This window comes from Myotis daubentonii, chromosome 2, assembly GCF_963259705.1.
Source record: "Myotis daubentonii chromosome 2, mMyoDau2.1, whole genome shotgun sequence".
Taxonomy (NCBI): domain Eukaryota; kingdom Metazoa; phylum Chordata; class Mammalia; order Chiroptera; family Vespertilionidae; genus Myotis; species Myotis daubentonii.
The window spans coordinates 23,848,856-23,872,774 of NC_081841.1; the positions used below are offsets into that span (position 1 = coordinate 23,848,856).

The 23,919-nt window shown below is 41.2% G+C and overlaps 1 protein-coding gene across 4 annotated transcripts; it reads right to left on the reverse strand.

Annotated features, from left to right (window-relative positions):
- Window positions 1-7,287: 7,287 nt before the first annotated feature.
- CLEC12B (C-type lectin domain family 12 member B) lies at window positions 7,288-16,482 on the reverse strand. Of its 4 annotated transcripts, none has more exons than XM_059680929.1 (6): window positions 16,392-16,482; window positions 14,813-14,902; window positions 12,373-12,591; window positions 11,489-11,643; window positions 11,174-11,289; window positions 7,288-7,438 (listed from the first exon to the last, which is right to left on the reverse strand). In XM_059680929.1, exons 1-6 carry the CDS (start codon window positions 16,480-16,482, stop codon window positions 7,288-7,290), a joined length of 822 nt encoding a protein of 273 aa, XP_059536912.1. The 4 variants fall into 4 exon arrangements, with proteins under 4 accessions (XP_059536912.1, XP_059536910.1, XP_059536913.1 ...); XM_059680927.1 differs by having other exon boundaries at window positions 14,813-14,910; window positions 16,391-16,482; XM_059680930.1 differs by having other exon boundaries at window positions 7,288-7,351; window positions 14,813-14,907; window positions 16,388-16,482.
- Window positions 16,483-23,919: the final 7,437 nt, after the last annotated feature.

Below are 23,919 nucleotides of genomic sequence, written 5' to 3' on the forward strand. Positions count from 1 at the left end.
TCTACCCTGCAGAAGCTAGAAACATGGTTCATACAAGGGCTCAGCTCAAACCTCACCCCCTTACAGGAGCCTTCCCTGCCTACGCAATGTGCTGTGGCAGTCTCCCCAGCTGGTACCCACTTCCTTCCCTTCATGGCGTTCAGGGACTTGCCCCCTGCTCGGCACCCAGCTGCAGCTTCCCCAGCCAGAGTAACAGTCCTCACAGGGGCCACAGGCCCTGCATGATCTGAGCCCCCGACCTCTCTCTCCTCCTTCCCCTCTATCCCCTCTTGGCTCACCCCAGCACCCACCCCTGCCCGCAAGATCCCCTCCGCAGCACTTACCCCTGCTAACAGGCTGTGCTCAGTCTCCCCTTCACAATGGCAGCTCCACAGAAGCGGCAGGATTTGTTTGTTTTTCTCATTCTCTTCTGCGCCTACAACCTCAGTGAGTGCCCAGCATTTAACCGGGTCAATAGTGAGTGGACAACTTCTCACTACCTGAAACAGTCTTATCTGTGGTCTGCAGTGTTTACTCAGCACCGTTCCTGACACTGGGACACAGCAGTGGATGAAGAAGGCAGAGGCCTCTATTCTCATGCAGCAGACTGCCTAGTGGAAGAGACAGAGAAAAAATAAGTAAAACACATGCAAACTTGGGCTGGAATGAAGAAAAATAAAGTTAGGAAGAACATCTGAGGAAATTCCTGAAGGTATTTAGGGAACAAGCAATGTAGAGGGCAGAGTGTTCTGGTCTGAGAATAACAAGAGCAAAGGCCCTCAGGTCGTGGAGTCTTTAATATTAGTGTGAATTCTTAGTTTTGTCTCAAGTCTATATTTTGCTCTTATTTGTAATCCTTCGTTTTATTTTTCTAGCTAATCTAACTGAGCCGGGGTCTTCAACCTATTAATTCAGCAAATTCTATCCCAGTAATTTAACATGAAAAGGGGTGAATGTGTGGCAAGTCAGCACGTGTTTATTGAGTGTTGGGCACTGCAGGCTGTGAAATGAACATCACAGTCCATCCATCCTGACAACCCTAGTGAATGTCTAGATGTCCTCAAGCCTTTTCCATTGTATCCCTTCCCCATCTTGTCTAGCTTCTAGCTCAGAACCTGATCTTTTGTCACACATTTTTGTCCCCCGTGTCTAACTCCTCATTCTGGGGGATTTGTTCCTGACCCTCCTGTCCAGTGCTCCTTCCCCTGCCGTGGCACACTCAACCCTCTCTGTTCTTATCTCACCTGATTGTAATCTCCTGGGGATGTGGGCTGCTGAAGGCTAGTTCCCCAGCAGAGTTGGGTCTCTGACCTCTGTCTTCCTCACACACACACCACCCTCCACCCTCCGCCCTTGAAAGCAGTTCATGAGGTATGGTGCTCTGGCTGGCTGGCTGGCTGGCTGGTATGTCCATATTTGGCCTGTGGACACCCCTAGGAAGGCCTCTGCCTTTTCTTCTCTGTGCACTCTGAGCCTGCACCCAGTGGGCTTTTAGGCCCTCAGAAACCTCACCACCTGTGGACGCCCTCCCAAGGCCAGAAGCTTCTAGCCATGAAAAGCCCTGCAGATTCACGTTGGCCCAAGCACTGCTTCTGGAACCCTGGGATTTCTACTGCCTCTTCATCTAAAGTGTGAGGTCCTGGCTGCCAGATCTCACCTCAAACACACCATCAGGTGCTGAGCTGTTGATTTTTTGTCAGGTCACTCTCTTGCAGCAGTCATGGGAGGCCACAGCACAGGGAAAAGAGTGCATCAGCTGAGTTTTAAGGGAGACATGGAAAGGCCAGTGATGAATACATCCCATTTCAAACTGAGTGAGGTCCTCTGCATATTCTGGAACAGACCTCTGGTGTGCAAGTGGGAAGTAGGGTCTCCCAAGGTCCAAATGAAGGCGATGTCCCCAGGCATAGTGGGGTGGTGTGTGGGGTGAAGGTTACTGGCCTACCCTGTAGCAGCTCCAGATTCCAGCCTGTGAGTGGGGAATTGCCCAGGTGGTCACAGGAGCATGATTCTGTAACTGCCAAGCAAAGCATGAGAACGGGATGCTGAGTGTTGGGGAGCTAGGAGGGTGCACATCGCTTCTGTGAGTCTCCTAATGGCCAAAAGCATTTGCCAAGTCTCAGGGGCCCACAGTACCCTGGGAGTGGGGCTGGGTGGCTTAGTTTTTATCACAAGGACAGCCACACCATGTGGCTTCCCAGAATGCAAGCAGCAGACTCTGGGTTTGCAGTCAGGCTCCACACTTCCTCACTATGGTCCAGTCACTTCCCTTTTCTGAGCCTCTATTTTGCCCTCTAAAATGAAGACATCAGTTGCTACCTCATCAGGGTTAATCCCATGAGGATTGATTTGGGTAAGATGAGTGGCCTGGCCTATAGCTGGTCCTCAGCAGATATTGTTTGAATTCATTTGGATCTCTAGAATGGACTAGAGCCTTGCAATATAATCTGGAAATTCTTCCTTGAAGATAGCCTAAATCTACAGTGTGGCAGTTTCAAGGTATTCTACTTAGCAAGCTAGAAGGAACAGTTAGAATTTTTTTGATAGCCAGTGACAGAAATCCTACAGTGGCTTAAACAAACCATCAAAGCAGGAGGAAATAGTTTATGTAACTAAGAAATTTAAAGGCAAGTAGCTTTAGGCAGAGCTGTACCTGGATGCTTGAGAACCTCAGCAGGAATCATCTCTCTCGACCTCTTGGCTTTGCCTACTCCCCTCTCTGCTGGTGTCATTCTCACTGGGGCCTTCCTTTTATGAAAGCAAGACGGCCACCAACAGCCAACAGGATATGATCTCCTATCCCCTCAGCACTCCAACGGAAATAGAGCTTCTCTTCCCCCAGGATTCCAACACTAACTGCTGCCTGTGGGAGCTGATTGGTCACATGCTCAGCCCTGAGCCAATCACTGTGGTCAGGGAGATGGACTATGTTGATTGGCCTGCTCCAGGTCATGTAACCACCCTCGCCAAGGAAATTTGTAAAACAAAACCTGAGTTGGAAGGAATTTCCAACATCGAGATCACCCACAGACAGTAACTTTTCTCAGAAACAAATTCTGTCTAGAATCAAAGAAAGTTGGAGAACTGAAAATGATGGTCTTTTCATTTGGTAACTATTACAATAAAAATAATGTTTTCTACAATTTCCGTGTTAATGAATCTAAAAGATGAAAAGGCCTGGACCCTCCCCTTGCCTACCTCACTTCTGACCCCAACATCACAGAGGACACAGAAAGCACAAAAATAGTCCTTATGGTTTGCCCTGTTGCTTCCTGGTTTTTTTTTACTTGAATGGACTGATGTCTGGTTGTATGCACTAGCTTACTTTATATATGTAAGAAACAAAGGTGGTCTTTCTGTTTACACCAAGATCGATTTCTTAAAATCCCTGAAGGTAGCCCTAGCCAGTTTTGCTCAGTGGATAAAGCATCAACTATGAACTGAAGGGTCCCAGGTTTGATTCTAGTCAAGGCACATGCCTAGGTTGCAGGATCAATTCCAGGAAGCAGACTATCCATAATTCTCTCATCATTGATTCTTCTATCTCTCTCTCCTTCTCATTTCCTCTCTGAAATCAATAAAATTATATTATATAAAAGAAAAAAGAAACAAAACAAAACAAAACAAAAAACCCCTACAGGTACAGAGATAGAGATTCAGCACCTGCATGCAAAAATAGGCTCTAGTGGGGAGAATCAGAGAACTCCCTGCACCAGTGTGGCCAGGGCTGAAAGAGTCACAAGAATTCGCTCTTCAAGTGGGAGGTGGGAGAGTAACAGTAATAACAGCTAAATGTATACTCAGTATACCACATGCTTTTTATCACATATTTTTTCCTCCATAAAACTTACAGGGAATAGCATCGACCTATGAAACAGGAGGTCATGGTTCCATTTCTGGTCAGTGAATATGCCCGGGTTGTGGGCTTAATCCCCAGTGGGGGCATGCAGGAGGCAGCTGATCAATGATTCTCTCTCATCGTCAATATTCCTCCCTCTCCATCTTCCTTCCTCTCTGAAAACAATAAAAAAAAATCTATGTATATAAAAGCTTAAGCAACCAAACAACCAGAACGACTGGCTGCTATGATGCTCACTGACCACCAAGGAGAAGACACTCAACCCAGGAGCTGCCCCCTGGTGGTCAGTGAGCTCCCAAAGAGGGAGTGCCGCTCAGCTGACCGACCTGTCCTGGTGGCCCACCAGCCTGGCAGCAGCCACTACCTCCCTCAGTAGTCCTGCAAGTCCAATATCCTGAGAATGGGCCAGGCACTGATGGACTGGTGCCGCCAGCACGATCTTGACAGCACCACAGGCCTCCTGTAAGTTGGCCTCCAGCACCACAGCCACTTTCCCTCCCTAGATGCTCCGCAAGGAAGAAACAATATAAAAGTGGCTGTCAGGTGGCTCCCGACAACCAGTTCGAAATTTCAGGCAAGGGCATCCTACCGCCAGCCAGGATGGCCAATTACGTCCCGCCCCTCGTCCCCCACCTCCCTTGAGACAGGCACCAGATGCAGGGCTCATGGCTGGCAAGCACCACTGTGGCAGCATGAGCCTCTCTGTATCAGGACTGACTGGGTGCAAGCCGCAGCAGGTGCAGAGGGGTAGGATAAGCGGGAGTGGAAGGCAGGAGCAGTGGACGTCATTGGACTGCCAGTTTGGGCCTGATCTCCACAAGCCATGCTGAGGGACCCTACCCATGCATGAATCCATGCACTGGGCCTCGTGTGTGCGTGTGTGTGTGTGGAAATCATCTCACAATACATGCATGTATCAATTTATGATGCTATACATCTCAAACTTATACAGTATTGTATGTTAATTATCTCAATAAACCTAGGGGGGAGTAAAATATATAAAATAAAAAATAAAAGAGAGAGAGGAAAGAAAGAGCCATCCAACTTAAGAATGGTTCCAGCACCTTTGCCTCTGTATATTTGCTCAGGAAGTTCAGGTCATTTATCCAAATGTTGCACAGGCTAATTTAATAAGAGTCACCTGTGGAGTTTGTGAAATTCACAGGATTTTTAGTCCTGCTCCCCTCCTCCCCTAAATCATTCTGAATCTGTAGATCTTAGGCATGAACTTTTAAGAGACTATTTGTATAAATATGATGTGAATGCTGGTTTGGAAACTACTCAATGAGGGAAGAAAAGTTATCCTAAATAAATACAAAACACAACCAAGGGAACCAGGAAATTTGATTGTGTGTGTGTGTGTGTGTGTGAGAGAGAGAGAGAGAGAGAGAGAGAGAGAGAGAGAGAGAGAGAGAGAGAGAGAGAGAAAGAAGAAGAAGAAGAAGAAGAAGAAGAAGAAGAAGAAGAAGAAGAAGAAGAAAGAAAGAAAGAAAGAAAGAAAGAAAGAAAGAAAGAAAGAAAGAAAGAAAGAAAGAAAGAAAGAAAGAAAGAAAGAAAGAAAGAAGAAATTCCTGGGGTATATCATGTTGCATAAGCCAAGTTATCAGTAAGCAATAAGGGATAAATTATTGTGACATAAAAGGTTCCCTTTAAAGGGGCTGAGAAGGATAGCATGACAATGGCAGGGCAGCAGAAGAGGTCTATGAGCAATAGGTCTGATCAAATTCCAGAGCCACTCCAAGGTCAGAAACATAAATGTTCTTTTCTTTTATATTGAATGTGAAAGTCAGAGTGTACGTGAGATCAGAATTAAAAGATACAAGATACCCCTGGGGAGGCGGGGGGGCTGTAACTTCTTTATAGAAATAAGAAATAACCAACACAGGTATTTTAATTATTAACAGCAGATATTTCAATGGTTAGAAATAGAGGAAGAAACTATGTTTACTGTGGGAAGCAAGAAAAACCCAAATGTGTGGGAGTAAAAGGCACAGTTCTTGAGCTTTAGAAAATAAAATGATCTTTGTAAGAATGACAATGACAGTAAGCTACTAAAGAGTAATGAAACAAAGTTGTTTTTCAATCCATGTATATGTAACTTGTATTGCAGTCCTGTGTGAAAATTGGTAAAGCCGTGTCCACTTGAGCAATAATGAAATAATTATCTATAATAAGTTGTGCTTAAATATATTTTATTTGAAATTCTTGCTAAATTTTCACAGTAGACTTTAATTCCTTTATTCTAGACTATCTGTTGGTACAGATATAAAATGTTGGTTAGCTCACAATTTTAAATCTTTAGAGAATAACAGGTTACTAGATAGAATGTATGAAGATAGTCTTTCAAAAGACAAAGTATTCTGAAATGCAACTAGCTTTGAACTTGGATCATATAAGTTTTTCCAGTAAATTCTACATTTTTGTTCTAGAAAAATCAGTTTCACAGATTAGTTTACCATTCTCTTTAGCTTATACATAGCTGTGCAATTATATGAGAACATAAGAACCATATTTTTCATCGATATCCTCAAACCAGCAATTTTGTCCCAGTAAAACTCTTGACCTCTAAATTTGTAATGTTTATCCTGTAATGTGCAAGGATATTAGTGAACTATGTCAGAGGAAAATTCTGAAAAATAAAAATTAATAATTCTAATATCTTCATCTCTTCAATTTCTTAGAACTTTTCTCAATGAAATAAAATCTTAACTATAAGAGAATGAACTTTGAAAAATAATTCCCAGATTACCACATGAATAACATCAACATTACTTATTTAAATAACTGAGGGTATAAATGCTAAATGATGTGTTACTTCACCTAGATTATAAATGATCTAAATTTTAAAGATTATTAAAAGTGTATTTTCATAGGGAAATGGAGGAGGACGAGTTATTTTGTACTTGCAGGCTGATGTGTACCTGGTATACAATGGTACAGGCACTCAATTTGCTAAGATATTTCCAAATCATTTGGTATAATGCTGCTGCCCAGAAACTAGAAGCCCTACTTGGGGATCCCTCACCTTCTACATGATTCAGCAACTCTCACAGCAAGATCTCCTGGACCTTGGTCTAGGGCGATGGCCTGTGTCAGTTCTGACTGTTCAATCCTCACATAGCAACCCAGTGCACTTGTGGGTATGTAACAACAAAGCTAGAAAAGAGTCCTTTATTTGAGAGAGGGAAGTCAGTAAAATGATTTTGCGACAGAACAATAGGGCCCTAGAACAGTTAATCCCCTAGGACTCCAGCAATAACCAGAACATCAGATCAGAAGGCATCAGACAGTGAGGTGGAGAATGTTGTGTAGAGCAAGTTTATTTGCCTGATAGGTTCAATACACAGTTGCTTTTAATATGTTTTTGGTTCTGGTAGGGTAGCTGTCTCCTTCCTCTCATGAACTTAACCACAAGTTCCTTACGTTTTGGTGAATTTGGAAGAAGCCTATTAATCCAAGTCTTCAATCTTCACTAACGCAGCTGTCTTCTCACAAATCCAAGAAATTTCAGCACTGCAGCGGGAAGTATAAGTATTTCCTTCTTGAAAATAGGCACATCCTTGGGATCCATTGATCTGGGCATATTCTTTAGTATTAAATCTGAAAAGTAATCCATTCAAAATTAATTATATTTTTTTGAAAATTAAGTTATACATCAAATATCTTAAATTTGACCACAATTAAATGTTTTCCATTATTAAATAAATATCATATATCTGAATATTGAGAGACTTATGCTTCCACAACACAAGATCCCTGAAGCTGGCAGACATGAGTTCTTTATTTCAAGTTAATTATAATTCCATGTAGAATTGTTTAAGATGGATGCTTAAATTCTGTGTTGAGAATTTTTTCCCCTCCATTAACATGGTAGAAACTACCCAATCTACACTAATAAAAGAGAAATATGCAAATTGACCATACCTTCACAATGCCCACCAGCCAATCAGGAGGGAGTATGCAAATTAATCTCATCACCTCCTTAGAGACTGACAGCAAGGAGGAGGCAGCTCCCAGCATGGCACAGTCTGCTTGGCTGTTGCCGTGGCAACCTGGGAGCAGGCAAGCGCAGCCCGCAGGCAGCTCCCAGCACAGCCGGCTTGGCTGTCACCACGGGGACCCGGGAACAGGCAAGCCCGGCACGTAGGCAGCATCCAGCATGGCCTGCTTGGCAATCGCTATGGTGTGGAGCAGGCAGGCCCTGCAGAGAGCAGAGAACCATGCAGAGCAGGCCTAAGCCATCAGTAGGACATCCCCTGAGGGCTCCCAGATTGGAGAGGGTGCAGGTCAGGCTGAGGGACACACACACACACACACACACACACACACCCATGCATGCATTTCATGCACTGGGCCTCTAGTCTATATATATAAAAGGCTAAGCGACCAGCTGACTGGCTGACCAGCCCATAGATATGATGTGCCCTGACCACCAGGGAGCAGATGCTCAATGCAGGAGCTGCTTAGCAACAGCAGCTTTGCAGAGTGCCCTCTTGCACTCCAGGATCCCTCGGGGGAAGTTGGACTGTGGGTTTCAGCCCGATCCCTGCAGGCCAGGATGAGGAACCCCACCTGCTGGAGGGACCCTGCTCAGTCTGAAGATGGTCTTCAAGCCCCAAGGCTACCCCAGGTGCAGCCAGCTGGGGAGGGACCATGGGAGGTTGGCTCCAGGGTGTGTCCAGCCCATCTCGCCCAGTTCTGCCCCACCGGCCACCTTATAATTAATTTCCTTTCAATGTGCACAAATCTGTGCACCAGGCCTCTAGTGCAGATTATATTAGAAGTACTAGATTTTCTTTAGTTTGGAACTTTATGAAGCAAAACAAGCAAACAAATGAAATCACTTTCTGTGTATAAAGTTGTTACATTTTACTATGCACAAGTATAATTTATATATATATATATATATATATATATATATATATATATATATATATATAGAGAGAGAGAGAGAGAGAGAGAGAGAGAGAGAGAGAGAGAGAGAAAAGAGAACAAGACAAAGTTAAGAGAGAAATGAATGTGGCCCTAGTATCAGTCCCCAGTTCCTCTGTTAAGGAATTGGTGATAAATAATGTCATTAGAAAATTATGCTCATCAGATTTAAATTTTCTGTGTGCTCCAATTCTCCCCCTCCCCCAAATGATCTGCCTTACACTGCAATGTTCTTTTCTTGCTTCAGAGCAAGTTTACTAAATTTTATTCCTAGTATGTGTGATTGCTCAGACTGGCCTTTCCTCAGTAGGAAATGGCCATGTGATCCTGAAGTTCAATCTTGCTATGCTGAGTGTGCCGCACTAGTTTATCAGATAGCTCAATCTCAGGGAACCCGTGTTCCCAGGCTCTGAAACATGCTGTGGGGCCCCCTCCTCCATACTTCAATGAGGTACAAATGGGGGGCGGGGTAGGAAAGATTAAAACTCTTTTGAGAAGAGGAACATATCTTCTTAAATTCCAAAATGGAAACAACTGAACTTGCCTGGTGTCATGGTACGCCTGTGAACCCTCAGTCTAGTGTCAGTCTCTCAGATTAATGTGTATTCGTTTCATGCCCGGTATTGCTCCATTTGCAGAGCAACTGTCATTTTTTGTGTGTTTGTTACTTTGCATGTGCTTTTTGCCATTCTTATCTGTGTGAAGCCAGATTAGTCAATTTAATGTAAGTAGTGGTGATTAGAGGGTGGGAAGATTGGTGTTGGGTAGAAAAGTCCAGGACGAAACTTGGGGAAATGAATGAAGATAAAGTGTAACCAGGGAGAAAAGTATAAACATATTGTTTGTTATTAAAAGAAGTCCGTGAGTCACAACTGAACCACAGTATCTTTGACAGAAAATGGGCACTTATAATTCAATTTAAGGAAACTTTGACAACATGCATTATTAAAGAGTGAAATAGACGTTGAATAGATTAATTATTTGATAAGGATAGGGAGGTGAAAAAACCTGCTATGCCCAGAAAGATGCCACTGCTTGTAAGTTTCAGCTAATATACAAATGCCATATGTTATATTAAAATACAAATGTGATTGTACCATTTGAATATAGTTGTGATGAGAGGTGTTCCTCAAAATATTTGGTTTTGTAGTCAGTTTGCTAAAAGAATTTTGTAAAACTATGTGCCCCTTGACATATTTTTTGGTTGACCATTTTCATATCTTTTAATAGTTGCCAAAAATCATTTTTTCAAAATACTATATATTCTATAAATAGTTTAAATATTTTTATTAAAACCATAAAGTGGCTCATGTTAATTCATGAAAAACATTTTATATATAATTTAATTGCAAGTCCCCATCATAAAATTAATCGTTAAACTATTTAACCAATGTAGACTTACTTTTTGTTAGAAAATAGCTAACAATTGTTAAATTTAAATGTGTGTTAATGTATATTTTTATAGAAAATACTAGAGGCCCAGTACACAAAATTCATACATGGGATGGGGGAGGGTGTCCCTCAGTCTGGCCTGCACCCTCTCCAATATGGGACCCCTTGGGGGATGTCCGACTGCCGGTTTAGGCTGATACCAGGGATTGGACCTAAACCAGCAGTTGGGCATCCCTCTCACAATCCGTGACCAATAGCTCCTAACCGCTTGCCTGCCTGCCTGATTACCCCTAACTGCCTCTGCCAACCTGATCGCCTCAACTGCCCTCCCCTGCCAGCCTGATTGCCCCCTAACTACTTGCTCTCCCACGCTGACCTGATTGCACCCCTAACTGCTTGCTCCCCTGCGCTGGCCTGATCTCACCCCTAACTGCTTGCTCCCCTGCCATTGATTTTTAGAGAGGGTAGAGGGGGAATGAGAGAGAGAGAAACATCTATGTGAGAGACACATTGATTGGTTGCCTCTCGCATGCACCCCAACCTGGGGCCTAGGATCAAGCCTGAAACTGAGGAAGGTGCCTTTGATCAGGAATTGAACCCAAGACCTTTTGGTTGGTGGGCTGATACTCTAACCACTGAGAAAAACTGGCCAGGGCATCAGTATTTGTTACTCAAGCTCTATTTTCTTGGTAGGTTGTACTCTTTTTTGTATCTAGATTTCTAATTCTTAAAATTAACTTTTTATTGAGGTAGATTAATTAATAACATGTTTCATATGTACATTATTGTAATTTGATACCTATATATACTATAGCATGCTCACCACCAAAATTAAAAAATAAGCAGAGAATCTGATTAGCCATCTCTCCAAGGAAGACCTACAGAGGCCCAATAGGCAAATAAGAAGATGTTCAACATCACTAATTATTATGGAAATGAAAATCAGATCATTTTGTCAATATCCCATTTCTTAGTGTTATTAGCTTGGATTTTTTCCACATAGAGACTTACAAGGCTGGAGAGGGGCTAGAACCATCTTCCCACAGCCAACTTCTGCCAGATGGATCCCATGATAATCCCAACCAGAAGAAAGAAAGCTTGGGTAATGGTTGGGACTTCAGAAAACGCTGAGAAAGAGAAAAGGAAAAATCTTATGTGAGAACCACATTTCCGGTTGCAGAAGTAAGATAGATGGGAACATACGTTAAAGCCATTTATTAATTCTCCTTCAAAATGTACTGAATTCCTACTGTGTGGATCAGAAATGCTATTTATTTGCTTTACATTACATGGGCAATTTCTGTAACCAGGAAAGGAGATTCTGACCTTTTCCTCCAAGCTGTCTATCTTCAGCAAGGTGGAGTTCTTGTCCATGCAGTTTTTTCTACTGTTACTCCAAGTTTTCTCTTCATTCGTTGCAAAATAATAGCAGCTGTTTTGGTGCCAGTGCCACATCTTAGGGCAAGGATTGCATTTGTGGTCTGAAAAAGAAATTATACCTAAAAGTACAAACTAAACAACTTTGGAGTGATTGGGGAAGGTTTTGGAAACTGAGCTACTTAACTTGGTAATAGGGTTTGAGACCCAGCACCCTGAAAACATACTGTTGTAGGAGCCTTTGAAAATGAGATCACCCCAATTATGGTTTGGGGCAATGGTGATTAAAATGATCTTTTCAGGGCTCAGTCTTCTGGCCTTAGAATGAATGATCTGTTCTACTTTTAACTTCTTATAACACCAGGATCCCCTGAAAATAGTTCATAAAATGAGGGACTGAAGTATCCAAATCAGGGGTCCTCAAACTTTTTAAATAGGGGGCCAGTTCACTGTCCCTCAGACCATTGGAGGGCTGGACTATAATTTAAAAAAAACTATGAACAAATTTCTATGCACACTGCACATATCTTATTTTGAAGTAAAAAAAACAAAACGGGAACAAATACAATATTTGTATTTGCATGTGGCCCGCGGGCCGTAGTTTGAGGACCCCTGATCCAAATTAATATAAGTTCATGATACTTCCCCAAATTTGCCTCTGTTTCAAAAATATTAAATACTTGTATACCTTCCTTTGTCTTCTATAAAATCAGTGTGATTTCATTAGTGGTCTTTGGACAGCATGACTCTCTCATACTCCCAGAGGTGATGCACATAATTAACCTAAACTGAGACAACAGATTTGATCTGACAGGTCACCAGATCCTGATTACCTGAAGTGTGAATGACTAGCTCTTGGCAGAGTTTGATGGCCATTTGTCCCTGCTTCTTCAAAAGACTGGAGATCTGTGATTTGAGCAGTTCCTCCTCCGTGGGAAAGTTCCTGTAGTTGCTCAGCTGCTGGGATAAGTTATCTTGCTGGTGGTGGACGGTTTTTTGAAGTTGACTCAAATTCTCTGAGTCTGAGTTAATTTCCTTAGACGTCTGCAAAACTCCAAGGCATAATAGTAAATAAGTTCAGACAGCGTCCCATTCTCACGTTAGCCATGGATAATTCTCTTAACACAGAAATATTTCTTACATTGCTTAACATTTATTAATAACTCCTCATAATAAAGGAATCTGGAAGAAGCACACCAGATGCCTTTCTATTTAAGTTTGTTTAGAGCTCATTCTTATAACTTTATTTATATTTACTTATTTTTGCTTATATTAAAATAATGAATTACTGATTATATAACTCTGACATTTCAACTAAAGCAGTGTCAGTCAGTTTTCCATACACTTGTTGGAAATTCTGTCTTTTTCTTTTTGGAGTTGGTTCACATAATTGTTTTAATAGGAACAGAGTCCTTTGGGGCAATGGCTCTCTCAAAGTATAGTCTGCAGACAGCTTGTGTCAGAATCACTTGGGGTATTTGTGTGTGTGTGTGTGTGTGTGTGTGTGCGCTTAAAGGCAGATTTTAATGCCACTCTTGATCATTTCTGATCCTAGGTCCATAAAAATATTCATTTTTAATAAGCACTTTAGATGACTCACCAGCAGAATAAATTTAAGAGCCATTGCACTCAAAGCATTGCACTCTAATTGAGAAAAACTCTTCCTTCTATGGAGAACCAATGATTACATATTACATTTCCTCTTTTTATTATTTTATTTTTTAATATGTTTTTATTGATTTCAGAAAGGAAGGGAGAGGCAGAGAGAGAGAGAAACATCAATGATGAGAGAGAATCATTGACTGGCTGCTTCCTGTATGCCCCCTACTGGGGATTGAGCCTGCAACCCCAACCCAGGCATGTGCCCTTGACAGAATCAAAACAAGGACCCTTTAGTCCACAGGCCGATGCTCTATCCACTAAACCAAACCAGGTAGGGTGCACCTTAATTTTTTTAAACATACATGATTGTTAGGTGGGCTAAGGGAGGTTATGGGGAACATCTGCAATAATGTCAATAATTTAAAAATAAAAATAAAACATACATCATTGTAGAAGATTAACTACTAAGCTTCATAATGATTGACTGCTGAATAGTTGTCACTACTGCTAGAACATAATATTTCTTTTCAAAAGAGCAAGTTACATCATTAGCTTCTATTTGTATGTCCAAATAAGTATGTCTAAATCCTAATTATCCATGAGATTTTACATATATAAAAAGAAATGAAAGTATCAGAGGAAATGTTGGTATCATTTAGCAAATAAACTTTCTTGACTGCAAGTCCCCTGAAATTGAATACTGTGCTCACTCACTACTCTACTCTGTACATCACATACTTAACATCCTACAAAGTGTGTATTCTCAGGATGTTTTTGCGCTTGTTAGTTCAGGATTCCCTACCCGGAATAGCCCCGACTGCCCAAATGATGGGTCAGACTAAAAAGAATACTCTTTTTTTCACTAATGTGCTTGGAAGTGGAGCTTCCATTATTGGAGGTGGTTCAACTTTCTTTTTTCTTTATATTTTTAAACATATTTGTATTGATTTCAGAGAGGAAGGGAGAGTGAGGGAGAGATAGAAACATCAATAATGAGCGAGAATCATTGATCAACAGGCTCCTGAACACCCCACACTGGGGATCAACCTGGGTATGTACCCTGACCCAGAATCTAATCCTGATTTCCTGGTTCATAGGTCAATGCTCAATCACTGAGCTATGCCTTACCAGCTGGTTCAACTTTCTATCTACTGGCTAAGGGATATCAGGCAACTCTTCCTCCTTGTTTGTATCTCTTTGTCATTTATAGTAGTCAGGCTGTTGCTGCTGCTTAGCAGTTTGCTACTCTAGAAAGGTCTTACATGAGCAGATTAAGCCAGACTTGTACAGTCTTAGAGGTAAATAAAATGGTATGCTTTTCCTTGAACCCACTGTCCTTGGCTTTCTGTTTCTCACCACTGGAATAATAAGTGGATGTGTGTGTCTATGCAGAAAAGAGACTCCTTATTCCAACCAATAACTGAGAAATAAAAGTTGGCTTCCTAGTCCAGTCTAGCTTATTAAGAGAAAGCAATGGACTTAGGGGAAAATCCTCATAATAATATTTTCCTTGTTGGTTTACCTTAGAGACAGGGAGGAGAGAAATAGAAAGTAGCAGAAAGCTTTAGAGTATTTAGGATGTAGCTCTTATCATATATCAAAACTGAATTCACATAGTCTACCACTGTGTTTCCTAATCATCTTTCTTGAGTTGGATGCAAGTATACTTACACATAATCCCCAAGGTCACAAGCCCGATCAGCAGCAACAGACAAAGGGTTAGCAGACTCAGGGCTGCCCAGCGCCATGTGTGGGACAGACCTGGAAACAAAGAAGGAAGCCAACAGAGGGATGAACAAACAACTCCCTTGTGGTAGTCACATACGGACGGTTGTTTATTTTTCCCACCGAGGAAGCTTCCTAAGCCTCTTGTATGCCCCATCTAGAAAACACCTAAAACAATGTGCTGTAAGGGCCCCACCCACCTCCCTCCCTTATTTCTTCCTTTCTTTCTTTTCCCTTCTCCTTTCCTTACGAGTGTCTTCTAAGCATTAGGTTTTTGTTTTCATCATTACACACCTTTCTTCAAGTTTATTAAATTCATGAATAAGATGTTGTAGAAAGTGGTTTTCTGGATGACCCTAACAATAGAAGAGATCCCAGGTTTTTAAAATTACAAACCTCCACAAAACAAGTGTTACTATGGGTTTTATTTTTATCTATTACCCATTTTATTTATCACCTATTAGATAATGAATGGATACTGAGTGAAAGAAGGAATGAATGTACAATCCAACTTACAAACCACAGAAAAGACGAGAAAGCTAGCAAATAATTCTTTAAAATTTGACATTCCATATACAAGGTGGGGCAAAAATATGTTTAAAAGTGTTTGTATGGAAAATAATACAATAATAAATAATAACACAGGAATAAACTTTGTGTTTCATGTACTCACAACTGTAAACCTGCTTTTGCCCCACCCTGTATATATCACAATGGTTCTCTTACTTACCTCACTTTCCTATTCCTCAATTCAGGATCTAATGGCATCTAGCCCAATATTTGAGAATGATTAATGTAATCTCCAGGTGCACTATTACATATAACATATCCACTACTCCCTCGTTCTCAAGGATTAGAGTTAAACTTTTCTAAAAAATAATGTATAGCCATCTTTCTTATAAAATGCAAAGCCTATTCCCATCTTCCTTTTTATATCAACCCCCTCTCAAACCACACACACACACACACACACACACACACACACACACACACACACACACACACACTCTTAAACTGAAAAAAATAATAAATCAACACTACTAATTATTCTGGGAATTCCAATTTCTTAATTTTTTAAAATACTATAAAACTGAAACTATCATCTATTTCTGACTCACCCATTCTCCAATTTTCCTGTTCAGTTTTTTATACCTTTGAAAAAAAGATTTCCTCTATCTTCTATGTTTTAGAAGCTTCTCATCTGCCTTCTAAAAGATCCCTCTGGCATCTCTCGCAAGGACTACATTTATAAAAGGACTGCATTTATAAAAAGTAACCTTTTAGCCCCCATTCTCTGGCATGTCTAATCAACATTTTTACTATAACACATGGCTTCATGAAACATAGTGATAACACACCATTTTTTCCTCAATATTGGGAACACTTATTCAACTAATATATTCCACCACTTTGTCTCTATTTCGAAGCTTTCTTCTCTTTAGTGTAGGTATCAAAGCCAGTACCTCAAAGCCTTGAACACCTGTCCATCCCCCAAGGTCAAGTTGCACTTTTCCTGAATCCTTACCTTTTTTCCTTAGGTTATTTCTATTCTGGTTATTTCCTGCTCCAACGGAATCCTGAAATGAAAGTGTCGCATAGGTCACTTCTTCGGACATTGTAGAAGAAAGCACTCCTGTAAATTGTGTAATTAATGTTTCAATGTCTTCAGGCCTGAACAAGATGTTCTTTCCAAGGCTTGGAGCTTTTATACAGACACTCAACTGGCCCAAGACACATCCCACTGCAATCTATGTAAGGACAGAATGATAATCTGTTTTTCTGCAGAGAATGTGAGTGAAGTCCGATATTCTCCTTAGAAATCAGTATATTGTAGATTCCAAATGGCTCTTTCATTATTGTTTCATACTATGAAGCAAAGAAGTGGTGTTTGGAATCAGTGGAGGAGTGGTGGTTTTATGCGGGAAATCCTATGAATCTCAAGGTTTCAATAAAGGGTCAGGTGTCCTCTTTACATGTGTTAAAGGTAAGGTAAGCTAATTCTGCATGACACATTGGATGTGGTTTATACTCACCTATATTAGATATCAAGCAGATACACATACTAAAACAGGATGGAGTGTGTAGTCACATGTACTGAGAGCTGTATAGTTAAATACCACCCATATCTGGCTGATGCTTTAAGAAATTCAAGTGTGTGTGTGTGTGTGTGTGTGTGTGTGTGTGTGTGTGTGTGTGTGTAGGAAAGGAAGGGAGGGAGAGAGAGAGAGAAAGAGAGAGAGAGAGAGAGAGAGAGAGAGAGAGAGAGAGAGAGAGAGAGTTGGCAATGGGGCATTGAGAAGAAATGGATAGCTATTAAAACTATGTGTGAATGGAGTTCCCTTCTGGCATGGCTAACTTCCTATGGAAAATCTTCCTGCAAAAAGCAACTAATATTCAGAAGAAGATTATCTTGAAAAAATAAAAACAATAATAAGAGCATTTTCTCTGTTTCACTGACCATATATACAAAAACATTTACATCTGTATGCATGATAATATCATTTTCAATCATTTCCATGGTTAAATTGTACAAACTCTTATTTATGTTCATTCCCATCTGTACATTGAAATCCATTCCATCTACCTACTCAAAGATTTTTAACTTATAATTTTCTGTCTCTGGGATCATTATTTTTTCAGCTGGTTGACTCATCTTAACTTATAAATATGTGATATCTTCTATTTTAAAAATAAGCAAAAAATATCGTGTTCATCCCCTTCACACACACTACCACTATCACCTCATTTCTCTAATCCTCTTAACAATAAAAGTGTTCAAAAGCTGCCTATTCCTGCTGTTTCTTCCTACTTTTCCTGAACCCACACTAATCAGTCTTTTCCCCTCACTTTCTATAAAAATGCTTTTTTCCAAGTCACCATCAACCTCCACAGTAACACATCCACAGGCTATTTCTGAGGATTCATCTTAGCCTACAAGCAACATTCAACATAACTGATCCTTAAAATTCATCTTCAAAAAAATATTTACAAGAAGGGATGAAGAAAAGTAAAAATTAAATTTGGAGGCATCAAAGGCATAAAGAAAGTCAAGATAAAAGCAAAGAGAAGAACTGGCCACAAGGAGGAGCCAGAGGATGAGTATAGGATGGAATTTATTTTGAAATGTATATTCACCCAATAAGCATAATACAATATCCTGATTAAAATAAAGGACGATGAAGACAGGCTGATAGATTCAAATCCTAGATCAACAGGATTTCATAACAGAAAATCTTAGCTTTTTCAAAATGAAAAAAGTAAACAGCATTTAATTTGTGTAAAAGGTTAGTAAGTAAAAGTTGAACCAACAATTTTAAGGCAGAAGACTGAGAGAGAATAGGATATCACCAATAAATGAACTGAAGGATTAGCTTAAAGGTTATAAACACTTAAAAGTCCATAAAAAGATGTCACCAACTTTAAAATGCTCAGTTTCTTTATATTTTTCAGTTTAGAGACACTGTTATAGCATTCATAGTAGTCAACATTATATTCTTTTTGTCTTTTTCTTTTACACATCTACTAACCACCATTATACATTGATCAGTTTTATCCATGATGTTATGCATTCTACTAATTTCCTTTCTTGTTGCATCTACAACTTGTCATTGGGATCCTAGTGTGTTGTACTCATTCTTCAGCTATCAGCATAGATAATGGAGTCTGGACTAAATTTAAAATCCATCATACTGTAGTGAAAAGAATGTGGAGGTAGATGGTGCTACTTTTTATAAGAAGTGTGAAAATAGAAAAGTCCCAAGATTCCTTAAACTTCTTTTTTTACATGTAGAATGAAAATGCCCATTGTACATGTATGTATGTATGTATGTATGTATGTATGTATTCTTTCTTTCACCATATCTATTGGATGATTGCTGTATGTCAGTCACTATTTTAGAGTCATGGAATACACCCTTGAGGGGATAATTACAAAAATTTAAATATCTAGGGAGACTCTCTGTGTGTCAGAAAAGAGTGAAGCTTTTCTGTAGGGACAAGAATGTGGGCTGGTGTGTAGTGTGATGAGGGAAGTTGTTCTAAATACTGAAAAATAAAGGTTAGGTAGCAAAAATATAAGATTTTATGCTCCATAAAGACTAGTACCATGACTTTCTCCATGAATATTCACCAATGTCAGTGTTTGAAGCATAATTAACATTACTTAAATATTTGCTTTAAACTAAAAGATAATTCATGTAAAAGTGACTCTTAATCTCTAAAATATTAAACAAATAAAGGTTTTTTATTCCAAATTCAAACTCATAAGGCTGTTTGTACTAAAGAACTATTTTTTCAGAGTAGTGTTGGTGTGTGTGTGTGTTTTTTCCAGTTTCCTGAACTATAAAAAGAGGGAACAATAAAATATGCAAACAAAAATAAAATATGGCAATAACATGCCTTGTAGTGTGATTAAGAGATATCTAGAAGAGCCCCTGGATTTTGGAAAAGAGGAGGGGAAGTTTATTACATCTATTTGTTTTTCCTGCAGTTCTCTGATTAACTGTTGCTGAGTAACTCAGCTTGTATTTATAGGATATGTATAGCAAGAAAGCAGAATTAACAGTAAATGTTATCAGGAGTTCCTTTGACCCTGAGAGTCTCCGTACTCAACTAGCGTATACTTAACACCGCCAAGCCATGCTTGGGGAATAAAAATAAAGACAAATATATTTTAATGAAACATAAATCTAAATATAAGATCCTTAGTCTGTGGCTAGAGTAATTGAAGTTCCAAAAAAACAACATGAATTACAATCCAGAAGCTAAGATGTAGGAAATAAATATCCTCTGAGGTTTAATGTTACCCTGTTTCAGCTTTACCTACTTCTAGTGTTAAATGTACAGTTTTAAGAACGCATGGATCAAACGCAAGACCAGCACATTCCTGGTGGTTTACAAAAGGAATAAATGGAATATTTTTATAATTAAGCCAATTAGCTAAGACCTAGAGAATATGGTAGCTCTGACAAAGCAAGCTCATTGTTACGTTTCATACCTTCTTAAAGTGTCTGTTACTTGAACAAGAAAATGTTTACAAGAATTATAAGTGCTTCCAAATGTCCATCCATCTTCATTTACATATTTGATTTAATTTAACTGTAAATTTTCAGAAGTTAGCTACATGGTTATTAAGGGAACAGAGTCATGCTTTATTGAAACGATGCCATTTGAACCATAACCCCCACACTCTTCTTTCTGTCACAATTATTTTTCAATGTTTCTGTATATTTTAGGAGGAAAAAACAACACTAAAGTAAGGCAGTGTCAGAAAAAAAACTTAAAAAGGGAGGAGATAGATGAGAAGAAAACCTCATGACATGGTAGGTGAGTAGATGTGGGCAATAGAAGAGAGGGAACGTCAAACATTCTCAGGCTGTGGTGGCAGACTGGGGTGATCAATATTAGAAAGAGTGAGGAGTCCACTTTGGCTGAAACGAAGTTACTCAAACAGAAACAGAAGTGGATAAATGGTAGAATATTGATCTGAAAATACTCTGCTTATGATTGGGAATCACTGAAAGTATAACTGAGATAAGAAACTCAGTGACAAATATGAGTCTGGGAATTTTAAAAATTTGATTATTTAATTTTTAGAACATTATTGAATTTGACTTTTAGTTAAAGTGGGATATTTTATTAAGGATTGGGTTTTGGTGAAAATACTCAAATCATGCTAAGCTTGAGTTAATCAGCAAGGCCTTTCATGCTTGTTTTGTTTATTCTTTACACCTCTTCTCAAAATAGTTTGAGGTGTGTATGGAAAGAAATTTTAAAATAAAAGATTATTTTATGTGAATCAACAAAGAATTCAGAGTGAAGGAGATAACAGGAAGAAAAAAATATGTATACAAGATGTGCTAATTAGAAAATGAATAAACAAAATATCTGCCATGAGATCCTATGTAATTACTATATTGAATAGTAAAGTCTAACACTATTAACTGAAAAAAGAATAAAAATAAGATAATTAAGAAGACAAATGCCTAATAGTTTCAGAAGAAGAGTAGCTTTTCTGGCCCTAAAGTTTTAACAAAAATATATAAGAACTACCTAATGACAAAGTAGGTAGAAACCTCACCAATATTTTTCTAGCAAGCATAGCAGTTAGCTTTCTAGGGTTGTTCTTATAAATACTTTCATTTAAGCTAAAAGGACAATTAAAAATCCTATCTAATAATAGACAAACATGGTAATTAACCATACCTCTGACACGCTTCCCATTGGCTAATCAGGGCGATAGGCAAATTAACTGCCAACCAAGATGGCGGCCGGCAGCCAAGCAGCTGAAGCGAACAGGAGGCTTGCTTGTTCCAGTGATGGAGGAAGCCAAGGTTCCTCACCTGCCGCTTCTGGCCTCTGAGCTGCACTCTAAGCAACTATGTTACAATTATAGAAGCTAAACAAACCCCAGAAACCTGCTTTCAGCCAGCCAGGCCTCAGAGCTGGAGTTGCAACAGTGTTTCAATATAGAAGCTAAACAAAGCCCAGATACCTGCTTTCAGCAGCGGAGACCTAAGAGCTGGAGACAAGCCTCAGAGCTAAAGCTGGCTCTCAGCTCCAGTGACAGCCATAGAAGGTAAATAAATCCCAGAATATAAGAAAAAGAAAAAAAGGAGAGGTTGGGAGCTTCAGTCACCCGCCAGCCTGAAAACAGCCATCATCCCCTCATCCAGGCTGGCCAGGCACCCAAGTTAGACCTCCACCTTGATCCAGGACACCATTCAGGGCAAACCAGCCGGCCCCCATCTGTGCACCAGGCCTCTATCCTATATAGTAAAAGGGTAATATGCCTCCCAGCACCGGGATCAGTGGAGCCGCAAGGCCTCCTGGCACTGGGATCAGCGGAGCCTTGAGGCCTCCTGGCACCGGGATCAGTGGAGCAGCGAGGTCTCATGGCCCCTGGAGCAGCATGACAGGGGGGAGCGCCCAAACCCCCTGATCGCCCTGAGGCTCTGTGTGTGTCAGGGGGCGGGGTCACAACCTCCCTATTCGCCCTGCTCTGTTCATGACAGGGGAAGGCACCCCAACCCCCTGATAGGCCCTGCTCTGTGTGTGACAGGAGGCAGTGCCCCAACTCCCCTATCGGCCTTACTCTGTGCATGACAGGAGGGAGCTCCCCAACCCCCCGATCGGCCCTGCTCTGTGTGTGACAGGGTACGGAGCCCCACCCCCCCTGATGGGCCCTGCTATGTGTGTGACAGGTGGCAGCGCCCTAACCCCCTGATCGGCCGGCTCTGTATGTGACAAGGGTGGCACCACAACCCCCTGATCCACCCTGCTCTGTGCATGACAGGGGGTGGTGCCGCAACCTCCCCATCGACCCTGCCTTGAGTGTGGCATGGGGAGGCACCCCAACCCCCAATCGGCCCTACCCTGAGTGTGACTGGAGGTGGTATCTCAACCTCCCGATCCGCCCTGCTCTGTGCACGACAAGGGGAGGCACCCTAACTCCCTAATCGGCCCTGCTCTGAGCCGGACCAGGGGCTGCAGGGCAGGCACCTAGGGTTTGGGCCTGCCCTCTGCCACCCAGGAGTAGGCCCAAGCCAGCAGGTTGTTATCTCCCGAGGGGTCCCAGACTGTGAGAGGGCACAAGTGGGGCTGAGGGACACCCCCGCCCCCCGCTAATGCACAAATTTTGGGGCCCCAGGCCTCTAGTCCATTTTATAAAGTTAAATGTGTAGGTGATCTGGATGTCACATGAAGGCAGCAGCAGCCTCACTAATCTGTATCATCAGTGTGAGCAGACAGGCAATTTTTTACTGTTTTATTTATTAACTAGAGGCCTGGAGCATGAAATTTGTGCATAGGTATGGTCCCTAGACCTGGCCTGCGATCAGGGCCATCTTCCCTGGCTACCTGAAGCTGACCCAACCCCCCACCACCACCCACCCCAGTTTTCTGTTCACCATTGGAGCCTGCTGGGTGGGGAAAAGGACCGAGAGGTGGTCAGTGCACCTCATAGTGACTGGTCGAGAGGTAGTTCTGGTTGTTCCGCTGTTAAGGTCAATTTGCATATTACCCTTTTTATTATATAGGATAGAAGCCCAGTGCCAGGGTGGGGGCTGACTGGCCTTCCCTGATAGGGGCCCCCAGATCAGATTGTGGGTCCCTGCTGGGGGGTAGGGCCAGCAGTGGCAAGGGGTCACCCACCCCCCCGATCAGGGTTGGGGTCCCTGCTGGGGGGTGAGGGGCTGAGGGTAGTTTTCAGGCTGGCCACATCCCTGATTGGAGTGGGGGTTCCTGCTGGGGAGAGGCCAGCCAGGGCAGGGGCCGCAGGTGGTTTGCAGACTGGCTATGCCCCTGACTGGGGTGAAGGTCCCCGCTGGGGGCTGGGGCCAGCCAGGGCAAGGGGCCCAGGGTGGTTTGCAGGCCAGCCATGCCCCTGATTGGGTTGGGCTCCCTGCTGGAGAGTGGGGCCAGCCAGGGCGAGGGGTCGTGGTCGTTTTGGTCTCTGGTCGTTCTGGTCTTTCTGCCATTTCGGTCACTGGGCTTTTATTATATAGAATTCTACTTCTTGTTCCAAAAGTGACTAAAGAATGGGACAGATTAAGTAAACTGCTCATATGCTAGACATTATAAGACTTCAATACATTTAAATCAAACTAAGTGGTTTTTTGAGAAATAATTAACATTAAAATTTTGTTATGATAAAGGTTAAATGTGTGGAATAAATAATATTATTATGATGTAAAGGACACTAGGAATACATTTCTTCTCTAAAAAAATATCTCTTCAAGTATAGCACCACTATGCTTAGTATTACATTATTTCATAGAATTAGGATTTTTCCATTCCTGGAAATTCACTTGAAAGTGCAAACGTTAATGAAAGGTAATAACACATCAAGTCATTAACTCTGCGTTATTTCACTTTATTTGATGTTGTCCTTTGATGCCTAAACCTAAGAAATATGCTGCCTGCCTCATGTGGAGTCCTTGAATTTCTGAAGAATTTTATTTGAGAAAGATGCAAGTATTTGGTTGAATTCTAGGTCTTAATTAAAAATGGCTCCTTCTAACATAAGACCATGAAATACCTAACTAAGCCCATAT